The following is a 24884-nucleotide window of genomic DNA, read 5'->3' as shown; positions in this document are numbered from 1 at the left end:
AAATGTGCGCCTCACGGAGCTTTGTTATACAGTGTTTTTGTACATTTTATTTTGAGTTTTCAACATGATATGACTTTTGGTCCATGTCGCCAGTTCCTACACTAGATCCAAAATCCCTCCTGGAAAAACATGTAACTTTGTATAGAAAACAAATCAAACGGTCTAAACCTGGTTCTATCCGTGATCTTGTTGCTGGGTAAAAATAAATGTTATATAAATATTTTAGGCTCTAACCTCATTAATTTTGCTGTTGTTTTTCTGTCTCTTCCTCCCACAGAAATGCAGTTTTCAGATCAGCGCTGAAACTGAGCGGTTTAAGGCCATGGAGTCGTCCTCAGAGTCTCAGCAGGAGCCCGACAAGACTTCGGTCAGTTCAGTCTCTCAAACACATCTTACTGACACATGCAGTACTGATACATGCAGTACTGATACATGCAGTACTGATACATGCAGTACTGATACATGCAGTACTGACACATGCAGTACTGATACATGCAGTACTGATACTTGCAGTACTGACGTGAAGCTTTATGGGGCGTAAAGATCTTCTGAACACTCTAACATCACATCCATCCATCCGTTTTCCTCCGCTTTATGGTCTCTGCAGTCTTCCCTTAATGCGGGGGTCGGAGGTTAAGGAGGAAATACACATCACACACAATAATAATCTACTTCCGGGTTATTGAGAGCTCCATAGACAAACACGGCAAAACATGCAAGGTTGAAAGCTAAATCCCATTATGGTGAATAAGGCTTAAGTTTAGTTGGACCAGGAAGTGGAGCGTGGCCTCGCCGAGGGGGATCTTCTGGGAAACACAGTTTTTCACTCTTTTTAGCCATTTTCTGGTGGAATATGAACTTATTTATCACATACAAATAAAGTCAAGTCTAAATCGGGTCCATATGGATTCACAGCAGATTGTTCAGTAGAAGCCAAAAAATTTAACAAAGTCTTTAACTCCGTAACTCCGTCCTCTTGGGCTGAATCCAGCTCTGTGGTTCTACGACCGCAGAGTCAGATGCAGGTGAAAAAAGCACGTCTGAGATCCATCTAGTTTAACTGCGAGCCTTCGTCCTAGAACTACATTACCCAGGATGCTCGGGAGTCCCATGATCTACTACGAGGCTTTTGATTGGTGGAGCTTCACGTTCCCACACATGTTTATTTATTGTAATGTACACGACATATTATAAATAATTTATTAGAACATAATGCAGGCAGAGAGTTGACGTTTTATCCAGATCTAACACTGATAGTAAGAAAAACGTCAGATGGATCAAAAAAATGTTCCCAACGATCCAATTAAACGAACTACCATCATTTTTATTCACATTAGCCTGATTCAGATTGTTTAATTGTGAAATAATATACAACTTTTGTCTGCAAAGTAAAAGAAACTCACCGTGTTTGCTGAAAACCTGGTTGCCTTGACCAGCGGGCGCGATGTCGCAATGGTTCTTGGGATACGGAGTTTCTATAGTCAGGAAGTGAATGATGTCACAGCCTTGTACCTTTGCCTTTTCTTCAACATTATGTCTTCTTTTTGGATTGAAATCAAACATTTTATGGTCACAAATTGCTACATCGCTGATTAGCTTTTGCGGTGACGTTAAACTCTTAATATTTGAATTTTTGGAAAATCGACGGTCGCGTAGACACGGATTTTTAGGCTTCCGGACCGGAGCAACAGGACTGCAAGGGGCGGGACTGTAGAGCTCTATTGCTGGGTTGCAGGTTCTAGAGTGTGATGATGTCACAGGACCCAGTGGGAGGAGCCAGTGTTTCCTATTAACGACATTACACATTACACTTTCCCAAGTCATAGCTAAGAAGAAAATGTATGAATTACAAAAATGATCTTTAATATCAATTTCCTTAAAAACAAAATAATTTACCTTTATGTGATATTACAGGCCTTAAGAACGCTGTGATGTCACCTGCAACCCAGCAATAGGTTCACGATCTAGAACGTGGTGATGTCATAATGTCAGGCGGAGGGCGGGGCCAATACAACTCTATGGGAGAAATACAGTTTTTGTAAGAAATCTCCAAAACGAACATCAACCAATGATTTTCCTCATCAGTATTTGATCGCTCCGGGTTTGTCTCCACTCCACAGTTTTCATTTCATGTGGATTCTCCCAGTAATGACTGCAGAAAGAGCTGTCCAAACTCAAACACGCTGTTCTGTTCAAAAAGCCTCTAATCTTTTGTTGTAGCGCCTTTAGCTTTTATTACATTTCATCTTTATTCAAACCCTTAAGCGCGACAATAAAACGCAGCTCGTTCCGTGTGTTTACAAATCTCCTTTGCCTCCAACGTTGCCATAAAACCTTTTTCTTTCCTCCTAAATCCGTTTATAAGCTACTTTCACACCACGCTGGAGTCCAATTATGGTTCCAGATCGTTTCTCTGATAATAGCCCCGTGCTTTGCTTTTCCTTGGACTCCACTCAGCAGCAAAACGCTCTTCCAAAAACAAAACTCCATCTCACAGTGACTCCCTCGCTCGCCTCCCGGAGCTCTTTGTGGATTCATAATCAAACTGGCGAGGCATAACTTTGTGTGTGTTTACCTTCAGTGTGTCATTCAGACTTTCAATGAATGGAAGTTGTAGGTGGGGCTGGTTCCTGTTAAACTAAACCAGGAAAAAGGAATCTTGAGATCCATGTTTTGATGCTGTTGTGCTAAGTAACTTGTTTACCTTATTAAATCCTTTCCGTAGTCCCTCTGGGGGTAATACAAGTGTTACTAGGATGACTGGGGGGTCTTTCATCTCCCCCCTGGTGTCTCTGGACAGAAAACCACAATTGCAACTTTCCCTGTTCCAGGTCGGAGGTGCAATACACACAAATGGAATCATGAAGAAGGAGCTAACAGGCTAACGGGCAAAGCTAACTGTGAGCTAGCGCCACTTAAACAGTATTTACAGCCAAGTTTGAGTGAAAAGAATGATCTCCATCGTGTAACTGACCTTTCACCAAGCCCCGCCCCCCTTAGTTACTTTTGCTACGCCCGACAAATATGTTTTTTTTTACCAATACCGCAGCGATATCCTCCAGAACGAGGCAAAAGGTTGTACCCCTCTATTTTTTTCCCCCAATGTTTGTCCCATATTTTGCCCCATTTTTTTCTCGTTATTCCCTTTTCCCCAATATTTTCCCTATTTTTGCTCAATTTTTTGTACACACACAGGTATTTTTTCCCACAATTTCCCCCATTTCCCCCCCAAATTATTTCCTGACATTGGAGATTAACCTGATATTGCACCTTCCACACATTACTGTTCAGTTTCTGATTCTAGATGAAAAATATTTTAGCATCAGTACTGCGAAAAGTATCGTTCAGGTATCGGTATTGAAAAAAATATTGCGGTGCCCAAGCCCTAGTCTTCGGGTTTATGACTTTTATCCCAGAGCAGATGGTTCGTTGGAGAGACTGTGGGAACCTGCTGCTCTCATCTTGAGAAGCTTCAATAAAGACTGAGAGAAGCATGGCCGCCTACGCTCCAAATCAATATGTAATTATGCACATGTATGCAGGACCGAGAATAATCAAAGTCCTGATGGAAATTCAATTCTCAATGTCCTTGGCAGATAACAGCCCTGCGTCTGCGACTCTTTCAAATGAACTTATGAAAGAGAAGCTTTTCTTTGGGCGAGCAGCTGTGCCACAGTTAGCTTCTCCTGACAGGTTTTGTTGGCGACACAATCGGACTGAAACGTTTCCTCTTGTGCTCGGAGTCACACGCAGCGGGAGCTTCTGCCTGACTCGCCGGATTTAGCTTCAACTTCAACTCCACGTTCTTTCTTTCAGACCAGAGATAGCTACAAGCTCATTTTCATCTGTAGTCTCTGGGCAGAGGGACAGGGACAGCAGGTTTATATAGTGACCAATGAGCATCTGACTGTGGAGTCCGTTCACAATATAAAATACATATAAGGATCACCTCAACAAACATTCAGATAGAATATTTGCAGTATTTACAATAACAATTTCAATTTACAAAACTTGTACCTTCTCATACTTCTAACACTCTTCATTTTTTTATTATGAAAGTCCAGGTTGTCCTGAAAACAACAACAAAAAGTACAACACTTGAAGGTTACTTTGAAAGGAGATGTTTTAATGGCATGAAAGTGTGACAAAGTGAAAACTCCTTCTGGGCTCTGAGGGTTCATTTAGTTGTATATTCTGTACATGTTTAGAAATAAACTTTAGTGACTCACTAGATATGAACTGCAGTATAAGAATCGGATTTGACAGACATGAAATATTTCTCACAGAAAGACGAAAAGTCTCAAAGAAATCCGTGTTTTAGATTGTGGCCGAGATACATACACTCCAAATCACTGAATCCATTGAAATCTTCATCCTCGTTGTCACTTCTGAACAATCGCCATGGCAACGACCCGGACATGGCGGCGTAACTTCACCGTCGACAAGCCTCTCCCGGCAGCACGTTTTTCAAGCTCTCATTTGTGAACTCGTTCCTCTCGTTGTGGCCGTCGAGCTTTTAGCCCAGGATTAGCTTTGTTTTCTTCTCGAAGAGTAACCTCCGCTTCCCACTCACTCCAAACTTTATTTCTGCTGCTCGATTAGCCTGCAGCGCCCTCTAGCGGCATGTGAAATTATGTATTGGAATTTTAAAACAAGGGAAAACAAAAATCACCTATTAGTCACATTTGAGTATAAGACGCACCCCCTGCCAAACTATGAAAAAAGTGTGAATTATAGTCCGTAAAATAGGGTATATTCACTTAGGTGTATAGTTTTAATTCTCTGTGTCAGTGTGTATAGACTGTTCTATTCACATTATTCCGCCCCGCCCACTTTTGCCACTTTTTGCTTTGTCTCGGCACTTCCGTTGTCCAGACACTTCCGGTGTCCAGACACTTCCGGTCGAGCGCGAAGCCCGTTCATTTAAACGGAGAACGAGGGAAAATATTCTCCGCTCAAATCTGATGTTTAGTCGATTGATTTGTGTAAAATGTCCAATGTTCATTTGCACCGACATGTCGACACTGTAACGTTTCTCAGCGCGACCTAAAAACTGCTTTGTTTTCATGTAGTGACGGATTTTATCTGGACTTCTCCAGCCCCATGTTAACAGATAGGAGAAAAGGGGCGGGCACAATTAATGGCGGCGCCCACATGAACTTCCGGAATAAGGTGAATCGTTTAGGTCTGTTCTGTTTAGGCCCCGCCCACTCCTCGTGTTGGTCTGAATCAGAGACAGGTGAATTTAACCAAGCTCTGTGTGATTCAACCAAAGAACTTTAATAAACTCTAGATAGGACGTGACCACAGAAATGCACTCGAGCAAATGGCAACTCTGGCGGCCATCTTGTGACTGGCCCTTATAACTGATCAAAGGGAAATGTCACTTATTTCCCTTATTCTATTTTGCTCTGTATTTAGTTGATCATTGTGACTGACCGTATGTCATATCTGGCTAGAAAATAATGTTTAAATGTTATTTCAGTTTTTGTTCATGGATTTTCCTCTGTCAAACACTTCAAATCATTCTATTCATATCAGATATAACACTTTACAACAGTATTTCTGTACTTTTTAACAAGACAAGACTCACATTCTGCTGTTGGATCAATTATGTTTTTTTTTATTCCCAAACTTTACACACTGTAATTCCCATTGAAAGTTTCCAGAAATGTTATTAAATGAATGGGTAATTTTCCTCCCCTCTGCATCCCTGAGTCACAGTCGATTCTTTGTTCAGATGTTTTGGCTGAACCTCCTGACGGGAGTCCGGTCAGCTGCGTCCCATTACGTCCTGAGGAGAGGAGAATAAATGTTGGCTTTTTTGACTTATTTGACAAGGACTCAGTGTTATTGACCGTTCGTACAGGACGCCCCAAACGGTTCCATAAATCACCACTGAAGAAATGATAATTGCCTACAAATTTGTGGTGTCCTTGGGCAGAAGACTCTTTTTATGAGGACACTGGAGTGAGACTGTAGTGAAGCAGAGGGTATGAAAGGAGACACTGTCAGTCTGAGCCTTGTAGTGTGGCTGGAGCTCCCTCTACTGGCAGCTGTGGGTATATCTTTACCTCCGCCTTAATTTCTCTAGTTCAGCATTGCTCAAATCTGAAAGCTTCTTAATAATAACAGTTTACACTTGTATTGCACTTTGCAAGCCTGAGTTACCATACTCGGTAATTCATGACCTGAGAGTGGCCATTTTGAATACTGAAGTAGCATAATGCAGTACTACAACATGTAACAATATCTCTACTCAGGATGGAAATGAAAGACGACTGATTGACAGTGGCATTTTTATGTTCTCGTAATCATTGCTCAAGAAGAAAACAGTAAAAACACGTTTATGTGAAATAAGCAGCAACATAGCAGCTCTGTCTGTGGAGCTACAGCAGGATTTACTAAAGATCTGCTTCACTCTGAAGACTAAACTAACACATCAAAGAGGGACAGAAAACCTTTCTCTGTGATTTTTACAGTTTGTCATGTCAACAGAGTCTGAGTCAGTGTTTAAGCTTCTCAAGACGTTAGCATGCTACCGGTTAGCAACTGTCAATGGCTTCAGCACGATAAACGTGTGTCTCACATCTATGACACTGAGGAAATACTACAGTAACAGCCCTGACCTCTGACCTCTGTCACATGTTGTATCCAAGGCCCGATGTTTGTGGTTCAGGGCTTTCTCTTTAAGCTAGGTAGCATGCTAGCATCTTGAGCAGCTTAAGATAAGATAAGATAAGATAAACCTTTATTTATCTCACAAAGGAGAAATTCACTTGTTACAGTCGGCGTTACTTCACAGTCTTATTGTACAGTCTGACAGCAGTGGGGATGAAGGCTTTGCGGTAGCGCTCCGTCCTGCACTGAGGGTGTCTCAGTCTGCCACTGAGAGAGCTGCTCAGCTCTTCTACAGTCCCGTGCAGTGGGTGGGAGGTGTTGTTCATGACGGAGGTGAGCTTGGCTAACACCCTCCTGTCCCTCACCTCCTCCACAGAGTCCAGGGGGCAGCCCAGGACGGAGCTGGCCCTCCTGACCAGCTTGTTCAGTCTGTTCTTGTCCCGCTCTGTGCTGCCCGGGGCCCAGCACACGGCAGCGTAGTGGAGAGCAGAGGCCACCACAGAGTCAAAAAAAGTCCTGACTCCGAACGACCTCAGTCTCCTCAGAAGGTGGAGGCGACTTTGGCCCTTCTTGTACAGGGCGTTGGTGTTGTGGGACCAGTCTAGTTTATTGTTGAGGTGAACACCCAGGTACTTGAAACTGTCCACCTCCTCAGTGTCCTCCCCCTGGATGTTCAGCGGTGTGTGCGGTAGTGGCTTCCTCGTGAAGTCGATCACCATCTCCTTCGTCTTACTGATGTTCAAGCACAGGTGGTTGCGCTCACACCAGTCCACAAAGTCTATGATGACTGACCGGTTCTCCAGGTCGTTCCCCTTAGACACACAGCCCACGATGGCGGAGTCGTGGGAGAACTTCTGGAGATGACACTGACTTAAACACTGACTCACTGGTTTCTTCACATAAACGTGCGTCTCTGGGGCCGTGTTTTTGCTCTTACCTTCTTGAGCAATGATTACGAGTCCATTAAAATGCCACTGTCAGTCAGTCTTTCATTTTCATCCTGAGTAGAGATATTGTTTCATGCTGTAGTTTTACGCAGTTCTACTTAGATATTCAAAATGGCTGCCATGACAACAGAAGTCACATGACTGAAAGGCATGTATAGGCAGAGTGTAACACCTCATTTGAAAGCTAGGGCCTCTTTCCTTGTTTTTGTTGTTGCGTTTTCATTGTTTTCCTCCCGTTTTTGTTGCATTTTTGTCACATTCAGCTTTTTTGTCCCATCTTTTAAATTTTCGTCACGTTTTGGTCGTGTTTTTGTTGTGTTTTCTTTTTCTTTTTGTTTGTTTATTGGTGTATTTGGTCGGGACAGTGCACATTAATGAAAACACCACACCGTCGCCCCCCCATGCTCCCTTTCAAACACTCTTATTCATCCAGCTGTGATAAACGCACTTTAAGGGTAATAAAAATGCAGAACAGACTCCTGGTTCTGGACGATTGTATTCAGGAAATGCGTTTGGAAACTGCTCTGCTGTCTATGAAGCAGACGGACGAGCAAACTCTGCACAGCTCAGTCAATGCCTCCCAACTGTCAGTAACGCACAAAGTCAACACAGACAAACCCACCGTCTTCACGCTGCCTCTCGGACGTAACTCGGCAAAGTTAAGTTACCCCAAAATGCTGATCTGAAGCAGTGCTCGCTGCAGCTGGCTCTCCCGGCCACAGTCCTCTCTCTCACAGCTCTGTTTGTGAGAAAACGGGTCACTGTTGTGTCCCAGTTTGTTTCGTTCTTGTGTCGTCATTGACTCTAAAGCAGGTCGGTGCAGATTATACATTGTGATCATAATAATAAATGTTTAACTATAGACTATTTGAGAGGTAAATGCTCTAATATAGGCCACCCGTTAGAGACCCGGAAACCGTTAGAGACCAGGCCACCGTTAGAGACCAGGCCACTGTTATAGACCAGGCCACCGTTAGAGATCAGGCCACCGTTAGAGACCCGGCCACCGTTAGAGACCCGGCCACCGTTAGAGACCAGGCCACCGTTAGAGACCAGGCCACTGTTATAGACCAGGCCACCGTTAGAGATCAGGCCACCGTTAGAGACCCGGCCACCGTTAGAGACCCGGCCACCGTTAGAGATCAGGCCACCGTTAGAGACCAGGCCACCGTTAGAGATCAGGCCACCGTTAGAGACCCGGCCACCGTTAGAGACCCGGCCACCGTTAGAGACCAGGCCACCGTTAGAGACCAGGCCACTGTTATAGACCAGGCCACTGTTATAGACCAGGCCACCGTTAGAGACCAGGCCACTGTTAGAGACCAGGCCACCGTTAGAGACCAGGCCACCGTTAGAGACCAGGCCACCGTTAGAGACCAGGCCACTGTTAGAGACCAGGACACCGTTAGAGACCAGGCCACCGTTAGAGACCAGGCCACCGTTAGAGACCAGGCCACTGTTATAGACCAGGCCACCGTTAGAGATCAGGCCACCGTTAGAGACCCGGCCACCGTTAGAGACCCGGCCACCGTTAGAGATCAGGCCACCGTTAGAGATCAGGCCACCGTTAGAGACCAGGACACCGTTAGAGACCCGGCCACCGTTAGAGACCCGGCCACCGTTAGAGATCAGGCCACCGTTAGAGACCAGGCCACTGTTAGAGACCAGGCCACTGTTAGAGACCAGGCCACCGTTAGAGACCCGGCCACCGTTAGAGACCAGGCCACTGTTAGAGACCAGGCCACCGTTAGAGACCCGGCCACCGTTAGAGACCAGGCCACTGTTAGAGACCAGGCCACCGTTAGAGACCCGGCCACCGTTAGAGACCCGGCCACCGTTAGAGATCAGGCCACCGTTAGAGACCAGGCCACTGTTAGAGACCAGGCCACTGTTAGAGACCAGGCCACCGTTAGAGACCAGGCCACTGTTAGAGACCAGGCCACCGTTAGAGATCAGGCCACCGTTAGAGACCCGGCCACTGTTAGAGACCAGGCCACCGTTAGAGACCAGGCCACTGTTAGAGACCAGGCCACCGTTAGAGACCAGGCCACCGTTAGAGACCAGGCCACTGTTAGAGACCAGGCCACCGTTAGAGACCAGGCCACTGTTAGAGACCAGGCCACTGTTAGAGACCCGGCCACCGTTAGAGACCAGGCCACCGTTAGAGACCAGGCCACTGTTATAGACCAGGCCACCGTTAGAGATCAGGCCACCGTTAGAGACCCGGCCACCGTTAGAGACCCGGCCACCGTTAGAGATCAGGCCACCGTTAGAGATCAGGCCACCGTTAGAGACCCGGCCACCGTTAGAGACCAGGACACCGTTAGAGACCCGGCCACCGTTAGAGACCCGGCCACCGTTAGAGACCCGGCCACCGTTAGAGATCAGGCCACCGTTAGAGACCAGGCCACTGTTAGAGACCAGGCCACTGTTAGAGACCAGGCCACCGTTAGAGACCAGGCCACTGTTAGAGACCAGGCCACCGTTAGAGATCAGGCCACCGTTAGAGACCCGGCCACTGTTAGAGACCAGGCCACCGTTAGAGACCAGGCCACTGTTAGAGACCAGGCCACCGTTAGAGACCAGGCCACCGTTATAGACCCGGCCACCGTTAGAGACCAGGCCACTGTTAGAGACCAGGCCACCGTTATAGACCCGGCCACCGTTAGAGACCAGGCCACTGTTAGAGACCAGGAAACCGTTAGAGACCCGGCCACCGTTAGAGACCAGGCCACTGTTAGAGACCAGGCCACCGTTAGAGACCAGGCCACCGTTAGAGACCAGGCCACCGTTATAGACCCGGCCACCGTTAGAGACCAGGCCACTGTTAGAGACCAGGCCACCGTTAGAGACCAGGCCACTGTTAGAGACCAGGCCACCCGTTAGAGACCAGGCCACCGTTATAGACCCGGCCACCGTTCGAGACCAGGCCACTGTTAGAGACCAGGCCACCCGTTAGAGACCAGGCCACCGTTAGAGACCAGGCCACCGTTATAGACCCGGCCACCGTTAGAGACCAGGCCGCCGTTAGAGACCAGGCCACCGTTAGAGACCAGGCCACCGTTAGAGACCAGGCCACCGTTAGAGACCAGGCCACCGTTAGAGACCAGGCCACCGTTAGAGACCAGGACACCGTTAGAGACCAGGCCACCGTTAGAGACCAGGCCACCGTTAGAGACCAGGCCACCGTTAGAGACCAGGCCACTGTTAGAGACCAGGCCACCGTTAGAGACCCGGCCACCGTTAGAGACCCGGCCACCGTTAGAGACCAGGCCACTGTTAGAGACCAGGCCACCGTTAGAGACCAGGCCACCGTTAGAGACCAGGCCACTGTTAGAGACCAGGACACCGTTAGAGACCAGGCCACCGTTAGAGACCAGGACACCGTTAGAGACCAGGACACCGTTAGAGACCCGGCCACCGTTAGAGACCAGGCCTCTGTTAGAGACCAGGCCACTGTTAGAGACCCGGCCACTGTTAGAGACCAGGCCACCGTTAGAGACCCGGCCACTGTTAGAGACCAGGCCACTGTTAGAGACCCGGCCACCGTTAGAGACCCGGCCACTGTTGGAGACCAGGCCACCGTTAGAGACCAGGCCACCGTTAGAGACCCGGCCACCGTTAGAGACCAGGCCACCGTTAGAGACCAGGCCACCGTTAGAGACCCGGCCACCGTTAGAGACCCGGCCACCGTTAGAGACCAGGCCACTGTTAGAGACCAGGCCACCGTTAGAGACCAGGCCACCGTTAGAGACCAGGCCACCGTTAGAGACCAGGCCACCGTTAGAGACCAGGCCACCGTTAGAGACCAGGCCACCGTTAGAGACCAGGCCACCGTTAGAGACCCGGCCACTGTTAGAGACCAGGCCACTGTTAGAGACCAGGCCACCGTTAGAGACCCGGCCACCGTTAGAGACCAGGACACCGTTAGAGACCAGGCCACTGTTAGAGACCAGGCCACCGTTAGAGACCCGGCCACTGTTAGAGACCAGGCCACTGTTAGAGACCAGGCCACCGTTAGAGATCAGGCCACCGTTAGAGACCCGGCCACTGTTAGAGACCAGGCCACCGTTAGAGACCAGGCCACTGTTAGAGACCAGGCCACCGTTAGAGACCAGGCCACCGTTATAGACCCGGCCACCGTTAGAGACCAGGCCACTGTTAGAGACCAGGCCACCGTTATAGACCCGGCCACCGTTAGAGACCAGGCCACTGTTAGAGACCAGGAAACCGTTAGAGACCCGGCCACCGTTAGAGACCAGGCCACTGTTAGAGACCAGGCCACCGTTAGAGACCAGGCCACCGTTAGAGACCAGGCCACCGTTATAGACCCGGCCACCGTTAGAGACCAGGCCACTGTTAGAGACCAGGCCACCGTTAGAGACCAGGCCACTGTTAGAGACCAGGCCACCCGTTAGAGACCAGGCCACCGTTATAGACCCGGCCACCGTTAGAGACCAGGCCACTGTTAGAGACCAGGCCACCCGTTAGAGACCAGGCCACCGTTAGAGACCAGGCCACCGTTATAGACCCGGCCACCGTTAGAGACCAGGCCGCCGTTAGAGACCAGGCCACCGTTAGAGACCAGGCCACCGTTAGAGACCAGGCCACCGTTAGAGACCAGGCCACCGTTAGAGACCAGGCCACCGTTAGAGACCAGGCCACCGTTAGAGACCAGGCCACCGTTAGAGACCAGGCCACTGTTAGAGACCAGGCCACCGTTAGAGACCCGGCCACCGTTAGAGACCCGGCCACCGTTAGAGACCAGGCCACTGTTAGAGACCAGGCCACCGTTAGAGACCCGGCCACCGTTAGAGACCCGGCCACCGTTAGAGACCAGGCCACTGTTAGAGACCAGGCCACCGTTAGAGACCAGGCCACCGTTAGAGACCAGGCCACCGTTAGAGACCAGGACACCGTTAGAGACCAGGCCACCGTTAGAGACCAGGCCACTGTTAGAGACCAGGCCACCGTTAGAGACCCGGCCACCGTTAGAGACCCGGCCACCGTTAGAGACCAGGCCACTGTTAGAGACCAGGCCACCGTTAGAGACCAGGCCACCGTTAGAGACCAGGCCACTGTTAGAGACCAGGACACCGTTAGAGACCAGGCCACCGTTAGAGACCAGGACACCGTTAGAGACCAGGACACCGTTAGAGACCCGGCCACCGTTAGAGACCAGGCCTCTGTTAGAGACCAGGCCACTGTTAGAGACCCGGCCACTGTTAGAGACCAGGCCACCGTTAGAGACCCGGCCACTGTTAGAGACCAGGCCACTGTTAGAGACCCGGCCACCGTTAGAGACCCGGCCACTGTTGGAGACCAGGCCACCGTTAGAGACCAGGCCACCGTTAGAGACCCGGCCACCGTTAGAGACCCGGCCACCGTTAGAGACCAGGCCACTGTTAGAGACCAGGCCACCGTTAGAGACCAGGCCACCGTTAGAGACCAGGCCACCGTTAGAGACCAGGCCACCGTTAGAGACCAGGCCACCGTTAGAGACCAGGCCACCGTTAGAGACCAGGCCACCGTTAGAGACCCGGCCACCGTTAGAGACCCGGCCACTGTTAGAGACCAGGCCACTGTTAGAGACCAGGCCACTGTTAGAGACCAGGCCACCGTTAGAGACCAGGCCACCGTTAGAGACCAGGCCACCGTTAGAGACCAGGCCACCGTTAGAGACCAGGCCACTGTTAGAGACCCGGCCACCGGTAGAGACCAGGCCACCGTTAGAGACCAGGCCACCGTTAGAGACCAGGCCACCGTTAGAGACCAGGCCACCGTTAGAGACCCGGCCACTGTTAGAGACCAGGCCGCTGTTAGAGACCAGGCCGCCGTTAGAGACCAGGCCACCGTTAGAGACCAGGCCACCGTTAGAGACCAGGCCACCGTTAGAGACCAGGCCACCGTTAGAGACCAGGCCACCGTTAGAGACCCGGCCACCGTTAGAGACCAGGCCACCGTTAGAGACCCGGCCACTGTTAGAGACCAGGCCACTGTTAGAGACCCGGCCACCGTTAGAGACCAGGCCACCGTTAGAGACCAGGCCACCGTTAGAGACCAGGCCACTGTTAGAGACCAGGCCACCGTTAGAGACCAGGCCACCGTTAGAGACCAGGCCACCGTTAGAGACCAGGACACCGTTAGAGACCAGGCCACAGTTAGAGACCAGGCCACAGTTAGAGACCAGGCCACCGTTAGAGACCAGGCCACCGTTAGAGACCAGGCCACAGTTAGAGACCAGGCCACAGTTAGAGACCAGGCCACCGTTAGAGACCAGGCCACCGTTAGAGACCAGGCCACCGTTAGAGACCAGGACACCGTTAGAGACCAGGCCACCGTTAGAGACCAGGACACCGTTAGAGACCAGGACACCGTTAGAGACCAGGCCACCGTTAGAGACCAGGCCACCGTTAGAGACCAGGACACCGTTAGAGACCAGGACACCGTTAGAGACCAGGCCACCGTTAGAGACCAGGACACCGTTAGAGACCAGGACACCGTTAGAGACCAGGCCACTGTTAGAGACCCGGCCACTGTTAGAGACCAGGCCACTGTTAGAGACCCGGCCACTGTTAGAGACCAGGCCACCCGTTAGAGACCAGGCCACCGTTAGAGACCAGGCCACCGTTAGAGACCAGGACACCGTTAGAGACCAGGACACCGTTAGAGACCAGGCCACCGTTAGAGACCAGGACACCGTTAGAGACCAGGCCACTGTTAGAGACCAGGCCACCGTTAGAGACCAGGCCACTGTTAGAGACCAGGCCACCGTTAGAGACCAGGCCACTGTTAGAGACCCGGCCACTGTTAGAGACCAGGACACCGTTAGAGACCAGGCCACTGTTAGAGACCAGGCCACCGTTAGAGACCAGGCCACTGTTAGAGACCAGGCCACCGTTAGAGACCAGGCCACTGTTAGAGACCAGGCCACCGTTAGAGACCAGGCCACTGTTAGAGACCAGGCCACCGTTAGAGACCAGGACACCGTTAGAGACCAGGACACCGTTAGAGACCCGGACACCGTTAGAGACCAGGACACCGTTAGAGACCAGGACACCGTTAGAGACCAGGCCACCGTTAGAGACCAGGACACCGTTAGAGACCAGGACACCGTTAGAGACCAGGACACCGTTAGAGACCAGGACACCGTTAGAGACCAGGCCACTGTTAGAGACCAGGCCACCGTTAGAGACCAGGCCACTGTTAGAGACCAGGCCACTGTTAGAGACCAGGACACCGTTAGAGACCAGGACACCGTTAGAGACCAGGACACCGTTAGAGACCAGGCCACCGTTAGAGACCCGGACACCGTTAGAGACCAGGCCACTGTTAGAGACCCGGCCACCGTTAGAGACCGGGCCACCGTTAGAGACCAGGCCACTGTTAGAGACCAGGCCACTGTTAGAGACCAGGCCACTGTTAGAGACCAGGCCACCGTTAGAGACCAGGCCACTGTTAGAGACCAGGCCACCGTTAGAGACCAGGCCACCGTTAGAGACCAGGACACCGTTAGAGACCAGGACACCGTTAGAGACCAGGCCACCGTTAGAGACCAGGCCACCGTTAGAGACCAGGCCACCGTTAGAGACCAGGCCACCGTTAGAGACCAGGCCACCGTTAGAGACCAGGCCACAGTTAGAGACCAGGCCACCGTTAGAGACCAGGACACCGTTAGAGACCAGGACACCGTTAGAGACCAGGACACCGTTAGAGACCAGGACACCGTTAGAGACCAGGACACCGTTAGAGACCAGGCCACTGTTAGAGACCAGGCCACTGTTAGAGACCAGGCCACTGTTAGAGACCCGGCCACCGTTAGAGACCCGGCCACTGTTAGAGACCAGGACACCGTTAGAGACCAGGCCACTGTTAGAGACCAGGCCACCGTTAGAGACCAGGCCACCGTTATAGACCCGGCCACCGTTAGAGACCAGGCCACCGTTAGAGACCAGGCCACCGTTAGAGACCAGGCCACCCGTTAGAGACCAGGCCACCGTTAGAGACCAGGACACCGTTAGAGACCAGGCCACTGTTAGAGACCAGGCCACCGTTAGAGACCAGGCCACCGTTATAGACCCGGCCACCGTTAGAGACCAGGCCACCGTTAGAGACCAGGCCACCGTTAGAGACCAGGCCACCGTTAGAGACCAGGCCACCGTTAGAGACCAGGACACCGTTAGAGACCAGGACACCGTTAGAGACCAGGCCACTGTTAGAGACCAGGCCACTGTTAGAGACCAGGCCACTGTTAGAGACCAGGCCACTGTTAGAGACCCGGCCACCGTTAGAGACCAGGCCACCGTCTCTGCAAATGCCGCCACTTCCTACTTCCCCGTTTTTTGCGGTGCGCTGATGTTTGACTTCAGGGCGTCAAGAAACAAAAAAGAACCGGGTGTTGGATGAGAGCAAACATGCGCGACTCTGGTGCAAATAAACGAGCCACAATGTGGGAAAGTTTAACATGATGGGGCGTATGTGACAAGTGTGAAAGATGAGTCTGTTGTGTCTCCCCCTGGTGGAGAGAGATAGAAAGACAGGACTGGGTTTAGTCCGGGTTTAGTCAGAACAGGAGATGGCAGCTACAGTAAACTCCATTTCAGGAAGGAACTTTTACCTCTTATGCATAATAAAGGGCTTGTTTCTGCAACAAAATCTAAATAATGGATGGACCCTGGTTTAGCCTCTTAAAGGAACAGGCCACAGTTTTTCCACACTGAGATATGTTCTTGAGCTTAGACGAGGTGATGTGTAACTGCCTGGTCTTTGTACTTGTGCTCAGCCACAAAAAGACCAAAGATGTTGTCAGTATTTGGCTTCTCCCAGTATATTCCTATAGGTCGGGGTGAAGTTAGAAGCGACCTAGACCAGACAGGTACAGATCAACTCGTCTAAGCTCAGGGAAGAACTTATCTCAGTGTGGAAGAACCGTGGCCTGTTCCTTTAACCTCCGCCTGAACCAAGCGCATTTTCTCCAGGTCGGCTTTACCCAAATCTAAAAGCTTTTCGTTTTCGTCTCGTTTTATTATATTGACATTTTGTTCAAGAAGCTTTTAGATTTGTGAGAATGCTAACATGACGCTTCATGCTAATGCTAATGCTAGCTACGACTGCCTTTTTTCCGCTTCTACTGAAGAATCTGCTGTGAATAAACATCCACATGGACCTGATTTAGACATGGCTTTATTTGTATGTGATAAATACGTTTATATTTCACCAGGAAATGGCTAAAAAGAGTGAAAAGATTCTGTTCTTCCCCTCAGCGAGGCCACGCCCCCTTCTATGACGCAGTGCTGTTTAAAATAGTTTACCTTCTTCGATGTCACTTCCTGTCGGTGTCCAATAGGGAAGTGAAACTGAAAACATCACAAAAACACAATCTTTAGCAATGTCTTAAGTATAATCGTGTTAACTATGTTTTAGCAAAAATCGTGTTTAATGTGTCATATGCTCTTTAAAGCTGCACTTTGCAACTTTTTATATAAAAAAAAAATGAAAGAGCGACAAAAGTGATGGAAAAAGTTTCAAAAAGTGACTCAAGGAAAAAGACCCATTTAGATCAGTTTTGTAGGTCTTGCAGGTTACACTCTGACTCTGGTAAAGCTGAACTGGGGAAAATCTCAGTCCGATGAGACTAATATGGCGATACGATAATAATATAATGTAATCTAATGTTTTCACTGGTCATTGTCAGTGATCTGTTGGACATCAGTGCAGGGGGAGAGTTTGGTTCGTGGGGGGTTTGTACAAAGGAGAGGTTTCGTGTTGCTCTGTAGAAAGAGGAGAAACTGTAACAGACATGAAGAGGATGGACATTTTAGAAACTCGATCGGCACTTAACGCACACGACTTAATGGATCCCGACTTCCCCAGACCCGCCGGAGAAACAAGCACTTTGTACCAAAATGTTGGTGATGTCAGAAACCACCGGCTTCGCTTCACTGGACCCTGTCGGACGGCACTTTATCAGCAACGGCGGGAGTTAAGAGGTTAAATCTCATTGGCTGCTGACCCTGAAGTCTAGACACTCGCAAACGCTCCATTTCACAATCAATATCCAGCCCGGGTTTTGTTACTGACCAGAGGAAACGAGAAATCCAGATTCAGTTTATCAGCTCTAAAGTCTGTGCCCGCCCGGAGATGGAGGCGAGCGCCGTGTCCGTGAGTCATATGGGCTCTGCGGCGTCAGGAGCCACTCCGCGGCGCCCTGCTGCCCGCTGTGGTGGTGGTGGGGGGGATGATGGATGTGGAGCGAGGGCTGACCGGGAACCACTCAGCTCAGGCCAAGGCAACAGTCCAAATCATGCAGGTTTTATTTCATCTTTGGCCTTTTGACCTACAAAATACCACTACTTTACCGATACCACTACTTTACCGATATCTGCTTTACCAGGAATGGAACCTGAGCCTCTGCTTGGCCTCGTGAACACCAGGATGCACCGAGAGGAGTGTTTTTCTCCAAAGGACTCGTTGTTTTAACCTCCGCCGTCTGTGTGAGGCAGATTGTTACATAATGTTTACACGTCTCTGACCCACTTTACAGACGCCACAGCCACAAAAGTGGAGCACGGACTATAAACACGAGCATGTATGTTACTGACGGCCTGAGCACGGAGCTTTAGGGAACACGTGAGTTACATCATACAAGATGGAGAAAGTCTCAGTCGTCCCATCAGCTGGACTTTCAGCTCCAAATGTGAGATCGTCAACGTCCCGACAGCAAATCATTAGAATAGTTCACCTCCTAAAGATCATTTCCTTGTTACCCAGAGTGTTGCTGATTTCTGGAGATATTTTTTTTGTAATTCATGCCGTTCTTATGTTTGAAGAGTTTTGTGGTGCTAGGCTAGTGCATTTCTATGGTATCAGCTAGCCTGCATTAAAAAAATATATAAATGTCTGTGTTAATAGATTAATTTTTGGAATATAACTGACCTTGTATCACATTTTGAGGGACTAATTTCTAGCAGATCACTCCATCGCTGCGTAGCTTATACAACCACGAAGCAGATGCTGCTCAAATATAACTTCTTTTAACTGATTCTATGGACACAGACATTTATATGGTTAGTCTGGTGTTATAAGTGATTTGCCTCAGGTGCTCTGTGGAGCGGGTCACACTGTTTTTAATGCAGGCTAGCTGATACCATAGACATGCACTAGCCTTGCATTAGCCTAGCGCCAAGAAACTCTTGAAGCATAAGAACTGCATGAATTACAAAAAAAATATCTCCAGAAATCAGCAACACTCTGGATAGCGAGGAAATGAGGCCCTATGTCAAAAATCCTGAAGTATCCCTTTAATATCGTGCGAACACGCCTCGTCTCTCCAGTAACTCTCTGTGACACAGTGAAGGGAAGTTGCCGCCCGGCGCCTCGGCCTCCGTCCTCTGGTGTCAGCAGTAATTAAAGACATTCATTTGTGCCGTACATGGGGGGCATTGCCAGATGCTGGGCTTCTCAGCGATAGCGGCTTATCGTGAGAATTGAAACAGTCGAACGGTGTGAAACGCGTTCAAGGACACGTTCTTCACTGCAGCTCACGGATGTTCCTCGGACTGCTCCTCCCTCTGCTGGCAACACTGCTGTTTTCTGGAGCTCTTTGATCAATAAGCAATGAATCTCTAAATCTCTATCTAAAGTCTGGCTCATGTAGTCTCTGTTTGAGCCCTGTTTAAAGCCGGTTCAGTCATTTGGTTTTTCCCTTTATGTTTCAATATAAGGTACATTTTAAAGTGGATCATTTTATTCTAGTAGAAGTAGAATCTGAAGTTCTGCTTTTACTTAAAGCTGCCCTTAAGCCATGTATTTTTGAATTGTTTTCATCAGTAGGTGTCAGTGCTCCACCACAACCCCCCTCCCACACCTGGCCTCCCCCCCGTCACCCACACCCCTCACTCCCCTTCACACTATAGACTACACACTCTGACACGCTTTCCCATCCATCCATTTCCTTCCGCTTTTTCCGGGGCCGGGTCGCGGGGGCAGCAGTCTCAGCAGAGACGCTCAGACTTCCCGATCCACACACACCTCCTCCAGCTGTTCTGACCCCGAGGCGACACCAGGCCAGCTCGGAGACATAGTCCCACCAGCGTGTCCTGGGCCTTCCATGAGGCCTTGTCCCACTAGGACATGCCTGGAACACCTCCCGCGGGAGGCGACCAGGAGGCATCCGAAACAGATGCCCGAGCCACCTCAGCTGGCTCCTTTCGACGTAAAGGAGCAGCGACTCTACTCCGAGCTCCTCCTGGGTAACTGAGCTCCTCACCCGATCTCGGAGGGTGCGCCCAGACACCCTGCGAAGGAAACTCATTTCGGCCGCTTGTATATATGATCTTGTCCTTTCGGTCATGACCCAAATCTCATGACCATAGGTGAGGGCGGGAACGTAGATCGATCGGTAAATCGAGAGCTTTGCCCCGACTCAGCTCCCTCTTCACCACGACAGACCGATACAGCGACCACATCACTGCTGACGCCGCACCGATCCGTCTATCGATCTCACGCTCCATCCGTCCCTCACTGAGAACAAGACCCCGAGATACTTGAACTCCTCCACTTGAGGCGAGGACCCCCCAAAAATGAAATGAACCATTGTCCTAGAAAACGATCTGACCAGTTCTGCCAAATATTGTCTGTCCCTTTAGCCGTCACCGTAGCGGCGCTAATGTGTCCAGTCCATCCTTTTAAGTCCCGCCCTCATCGCCCTCGTCTGTCGTCCTCGCGTTGTGTCCTCAGTTGACTTTTGGTTAAACTAATGTGTTTATTTCTTTTCTTTTCTGTCTCTTGTCTCCTTTTTTTCTGTTTGTTTGTATTCCATGTTTCGGCCGCGCTGCTGCTAACGCTGAACCTCGCCTCCACACTGCCACCTGATGGACGTCACCCGCATCACCCTTCACCCCCCCCGTCCTTTATTATTTCTCCATCCCTCATCTGTCCCGTCGCTGTAGCAGCATGAAGTGAGAGAGCATCGCGCCGCATCGGGTAAGACGAGTCGCCTTTCGCCACATCGGACCCGGAAACAGTTCATGAATGAAGAATTCTGTTCAGACGCGGCTGCAGGAGAGTCATGTCTGTCTGCAGGCGATATAAACAAACTCCACGTGTGTCTCGTACCAACCGACAGAGTAGAACTGAGACTGAGGCTGCGTCCGAAACATCAGATCATAGCCTCTATATCCCAACCCTAACTCCTGACCCTTAACCTTTCATGGGTCGACTGTTAGATCTCTGTGCAGTTAGTGAACGAGGGGAAGTGACATCACCAACAGCTGCTGTTCTTCTTCTGTAAGGTTATTGGCAGACTGCAGGCAAACAAAGTGCTTCACAACACAGTTTAAAAGCAGAAATTAAATACGATATAAAAAGGGTCAAGATAACACAGAAATCACAGCAGCCCAAAAGTAGCTAATTAAAAGCTTGAACAAATAAATGTGTCTTAACCTCTTAACTCCCATCTTTAGCCTAATCAAAAAGCTTCTTGGGAAAAAAGCACCAAAACAGCCACAAAAGATTTGAAGAAAACAAGGGTGTAAACGCAACAAAAAAGTGACAGAAACTCAATAAAAATGTGACAAAAATGTGATAAAAACTCAACCAAAAATCTGACAAAAAATCAACAAAAATCTGACAAAAATTCAACAAAAATGTGATAAAAACTCAACCAAAAAGTGACAAAAACTCAACCAAAAAGTGACAAAAGTGTGACAAAAATTCAACAAAGATGTGACAAAAACGCAACTAAAAAGTGACAAAAACTCAACAAAAATGTGATAAAAACTCAACCAAAAAGTGACAAAAACTCAACAAAAATGTGATGAAAACTCAACCAAATAGTGACAAAAATGTGATGAATACTCAACCAAATAGTGACAAAAATGTGATGAATACTCAACCAAATAGTGACAAAAATGTGACAAAAATTCAACAAAGATGTGACAAAAATGTGACAAAAACGCAACTAAAAAGTGACAAAAACTCAACAAAAATGTGATAAAAACTCAACCAAATAGTGACAAAAATGTGACAAAAATTCAACAAAGATGTGACAAAAATGTGACTAAAAAGTGACAAAAATCTGAAAAATTCAACAAAAATGTGATAAAAACTCAACCAAAAAGTGACAAAAACTCAACAATAAAATGACTGAAACGCAAGGAAAAAGATCAGTTTTGTGGGTCTTAGCTTTCAAATGAGGTGTTTCACAGGCCTATTGCCAAAGTGGATAGCATGCATTCGGTTTAGGCGGGTGTTAAGCGGTTATGGTTGCTTTTGAATCAATAGAGCAAAGATGGCGTAAGATCATTCCAGAGCCTGGGAGCAACAGCCTGGAAGGATCGGTCACCTCTGGTACGAAAACAAGTGCATGAAACCTTCTGCAGATTCTGATCCTCAGAGCCTCACAGGGGAGTCAGGCTGGATCAGAGCACTGGTATAAGAAGGAGCCTGACCATGCACGGCTCTGAAGGCTAGAACCAGAATATTACACTTGATCCTATAGGACACTGGCAGCTAATGAAGCTGTTTTAAAATAGGAGATACAATATGTGATTCCTCCTGTTTGTGCCGGTCAGAATTCTCGCTGCAGTTTTGCACTAATTGCTGTCAAGACGCAGTGGCTTATGGGATGGCACATAGCTCCTGGTCACCGGTTAGTTTGCACCAGAGGTCCCTATGCTAAAGGGGCTATGATAGTTAGCATTGAGGCTCCTCCCCCTAACTCCTTCCTAACTGACAGACCAATTCGGAAGCTTCTTATCATGGCGAACACTGACGCAGGTTTGGCGTTAGAGCTCTCACCGATCTGCTCGTTTCAGACGGGCTTTTGCTTCTTTAACGACTTATAAACGACTGACAAATGTGTTCTGAAAATCTTTACAGGCGGATTTTCATACGAGCAGTGTCTGCAGAGTGATACAGAGAGTGCTTTTGTGTGTCTGAATGGGGAGGGAGAAAGAGTGCGAGCGCCAAGGCCGTTTATTTGAGAATGATTGAAACCAAGAATGTTTTTCTGTCGGTTCTGCCTCTGACTCTGCTGCGTCTCAGATGTTTCTGCACGAAGCTGAAATGTTAGAGTTAAGAACCGTGGGTTTAACAGCACTTTTAGAAATGCATCTGCTACAAAATAATAAAATCGCAAGCATGTTTTTATCAGAATTGTGCCGCCGTTTCTGTAGCTTAAAGCTGTAAATGTGTTAAAGATAAGACTCGTACCACCACCTTCACCGAGCGCGTTTTATCCAGTTCAGCTTCACCCAAATCTAAAAGCTTCTTGACTGGAGAGCTTAATCAGGCCAGTGTAGCACCTCATTTGAAAGCTAAGACCTACAGAACTGTTCTAAACGGATCTTTTTTCTTGCGCTGTTTCCGTGTAGTCGCTATTTTGATGCTGACATAGCAGACTTCTGTCATTCTTTCAAAGGTGGGCGGGACTGTGGCCACGCCCGCTGTAGACCTCGCTCTCCTCTCACCCCTCGCTCTCCTGTCTCTCCTCTCTCTCCTCTCACCCCTCGCTCTCCTCTCACCCCTCGCTCTCCTGTCTCTCCTCTCTCTCCTGTCTCTCCTCTCACCCCTCGCTCTCCTCTCACCCCTCGCTCTCCTGTCTCTCCTCTCACCCCTCGCTCTTCTCTCACCCCTTGCTCTCCTCTCTCTCCTTGCTCTCCTCTCACCCCTCGCTCTCCTGTCTCTCCTCTCTCTCCTCGCTCTTCTCTCACCCCTCGCTCTCCTCGCTCTCCTCTCACCCCTTGCTCTCCTCTCACCCCTCGCTCTCCTGTCTCTCCTCTCTCTCCTCGCTCTCCTCTCACCCCTCGCTCTCCTGTCTCTCCTCTCACCCCTCGCTCTCCTGTCTCTCCTCTCTCTCCTCGCTCTCCTCTCACCCCTCGCTCTCCTGTCTCTCCTCGCTCTCCTCGCTCTCCTGTCTCTCCTCTCACCCCTTGCTCTTCTCTTACCCCTCGCTCTCCTCTCACCCCTCGCTCTCCTCGCTCTCCTCTCACCCCTCTCACCCCTCGCTCTCCTGTCTCTCCTCTCACCCCTCGCTCTCCTCTCACCCCTCGCTCTCCTCGCTCTCCTCTCACCCCTCGCTCTCCTCTCACCCCTCGCTCTCCTCTCACCCCTCGCTCTCCTCTCACCCCTCTCACCCCTCCCTCTCCTCTCACCCCTCGCTCTCCTCTCACCCCTCGCTCTCCTCTCACCCCTCTCACCCCTCCCTCTCCTCTCATCCCTCGCTCTCCTCTCTCTCCTGTCTCTCCTCTCTCTCCTCTCACCCCTCGCTCTCCTCTCACCCCTCGCTCTCCTCTCTCTCCTCTCTCTCCTCTCACCCCTCGCTCTCCTCTCACCCCTGGCTCTCCTCTCACCCCTGGCCTTGTTCTGTGTTCGCAGCAGTGAGCAGTGATGAGCTGGCCGCTCTGACCCCAGCCAGGATGAGCCAGCGGCAGCTCAAAGACAGAGAGCGGGACAAGGAGGCGGGACTTCACACGCCTGTCAGAGAGCAGCACCCGTCCAGCCCCTCGGCCGCCAGCCCGGGCGCCAGCCACAGCCACGGTAAGAGACGAGGGCGGGAGACCGGTCCTGCTGTGGCCCAGTGTGGATGGACAGTCTGCAGTGTTCATGCTCCTTCATCTGATTTTGTGCTGTGTCCGAGCGTCCAGCGCCCACAACTGCTTATTTACTATAATGTCGCACTCGGGGACGATTAGCCGGGTTTACAGCGACCGCGAGAGGTTTTCAGATTGAAAATGGCGGCGTATTGAAAGTCCAGGCACTGCTCTCACTCTGAGCGCGGCCTCTTGAAAAGCACTTGAACTGAAACAATAGTATGTGAATGACTGAGAGAGTAAAGAGGGAGGAAGGTGAGGAACATGATGAAGGTGAGACTGAGCGCGTAAAAGCACAGGCTTCAAAGACCCACAGGCTGGTGTTTTTCCACACTGAGACATGTTCTTACCTGAGCTTAGACGAGTTCATGTGTACCTGTCTGGTCTTCACGCGTGTCCTCAGTCACGTAAACACAGCACAGACGGCGTTAGCATTTAGCCTCTCCTCCTCTATAGCTCCAAACCAGGTGAAGAGAGAAGCTACCAAGCTCTTCCACGTTTTCACTATTTAAATATGGTTACGTGAAGTGTTCCACGATAAAGTATAATTACACAAAATGAAACAATGTGGATTTTCTAAGTGGATAAAAAGGTGAACTATATTGTAATGCGTAATAATCCATGCAGTAAAGTGAGGATATTACTCTTGGTATTATTATGTATTTCCCCTTTTTATCCGCTGAGAAAATCCACACGACCAGTCAGGTACAAATGAGCTGGTCTA

At 49.5% G+C, this 24884-nt stretch overlaps 1 protein-coding gene across 2 annotated transcripts in view; it reads left to right on the top strand.

The window, feature by feature from the left end:
- osbpl8 (oxysterol binding protein-like 8) overlaps positions 1-24884 on the top strand; it is a 150063-nt gene that overhangs the window by 50256 nt on the left and 74923 nt on the right. The window contains exons 2-3 of one of the 2 annotated variants that reach the window (XM_079582847.1): positions 278-367; positions 23946-24107. In XM_079582847.1, the coding sequence (XP_079438973.1) occupies positions 23987-24107 (121 nt within the window). In that variant the 5' untranslated portion in view covers positions 278-367; positions 23946-23986. Of the gene's footprint in view, positions 1-277; positions 368-20530; positions 20553-23945; positions 24108-24884 lie in introns of those variants that run through there. The other variant, XM_079582848.1, reaches the window with a different exon arrangement.

Source organism: Gobius niger (genome assembly GCF_951799975.1).
Source record: "Gobius niger genome assembly, chromosome: 2".
NCBI lineage: Eukaryota > Metazoa > Chordata > Actinopteri > Gobiiformes > Gobiidae > Gobius > Gobius niger.
This window is presented reverse-complemented; position numbering and strand designations above follow the sequence as displayed.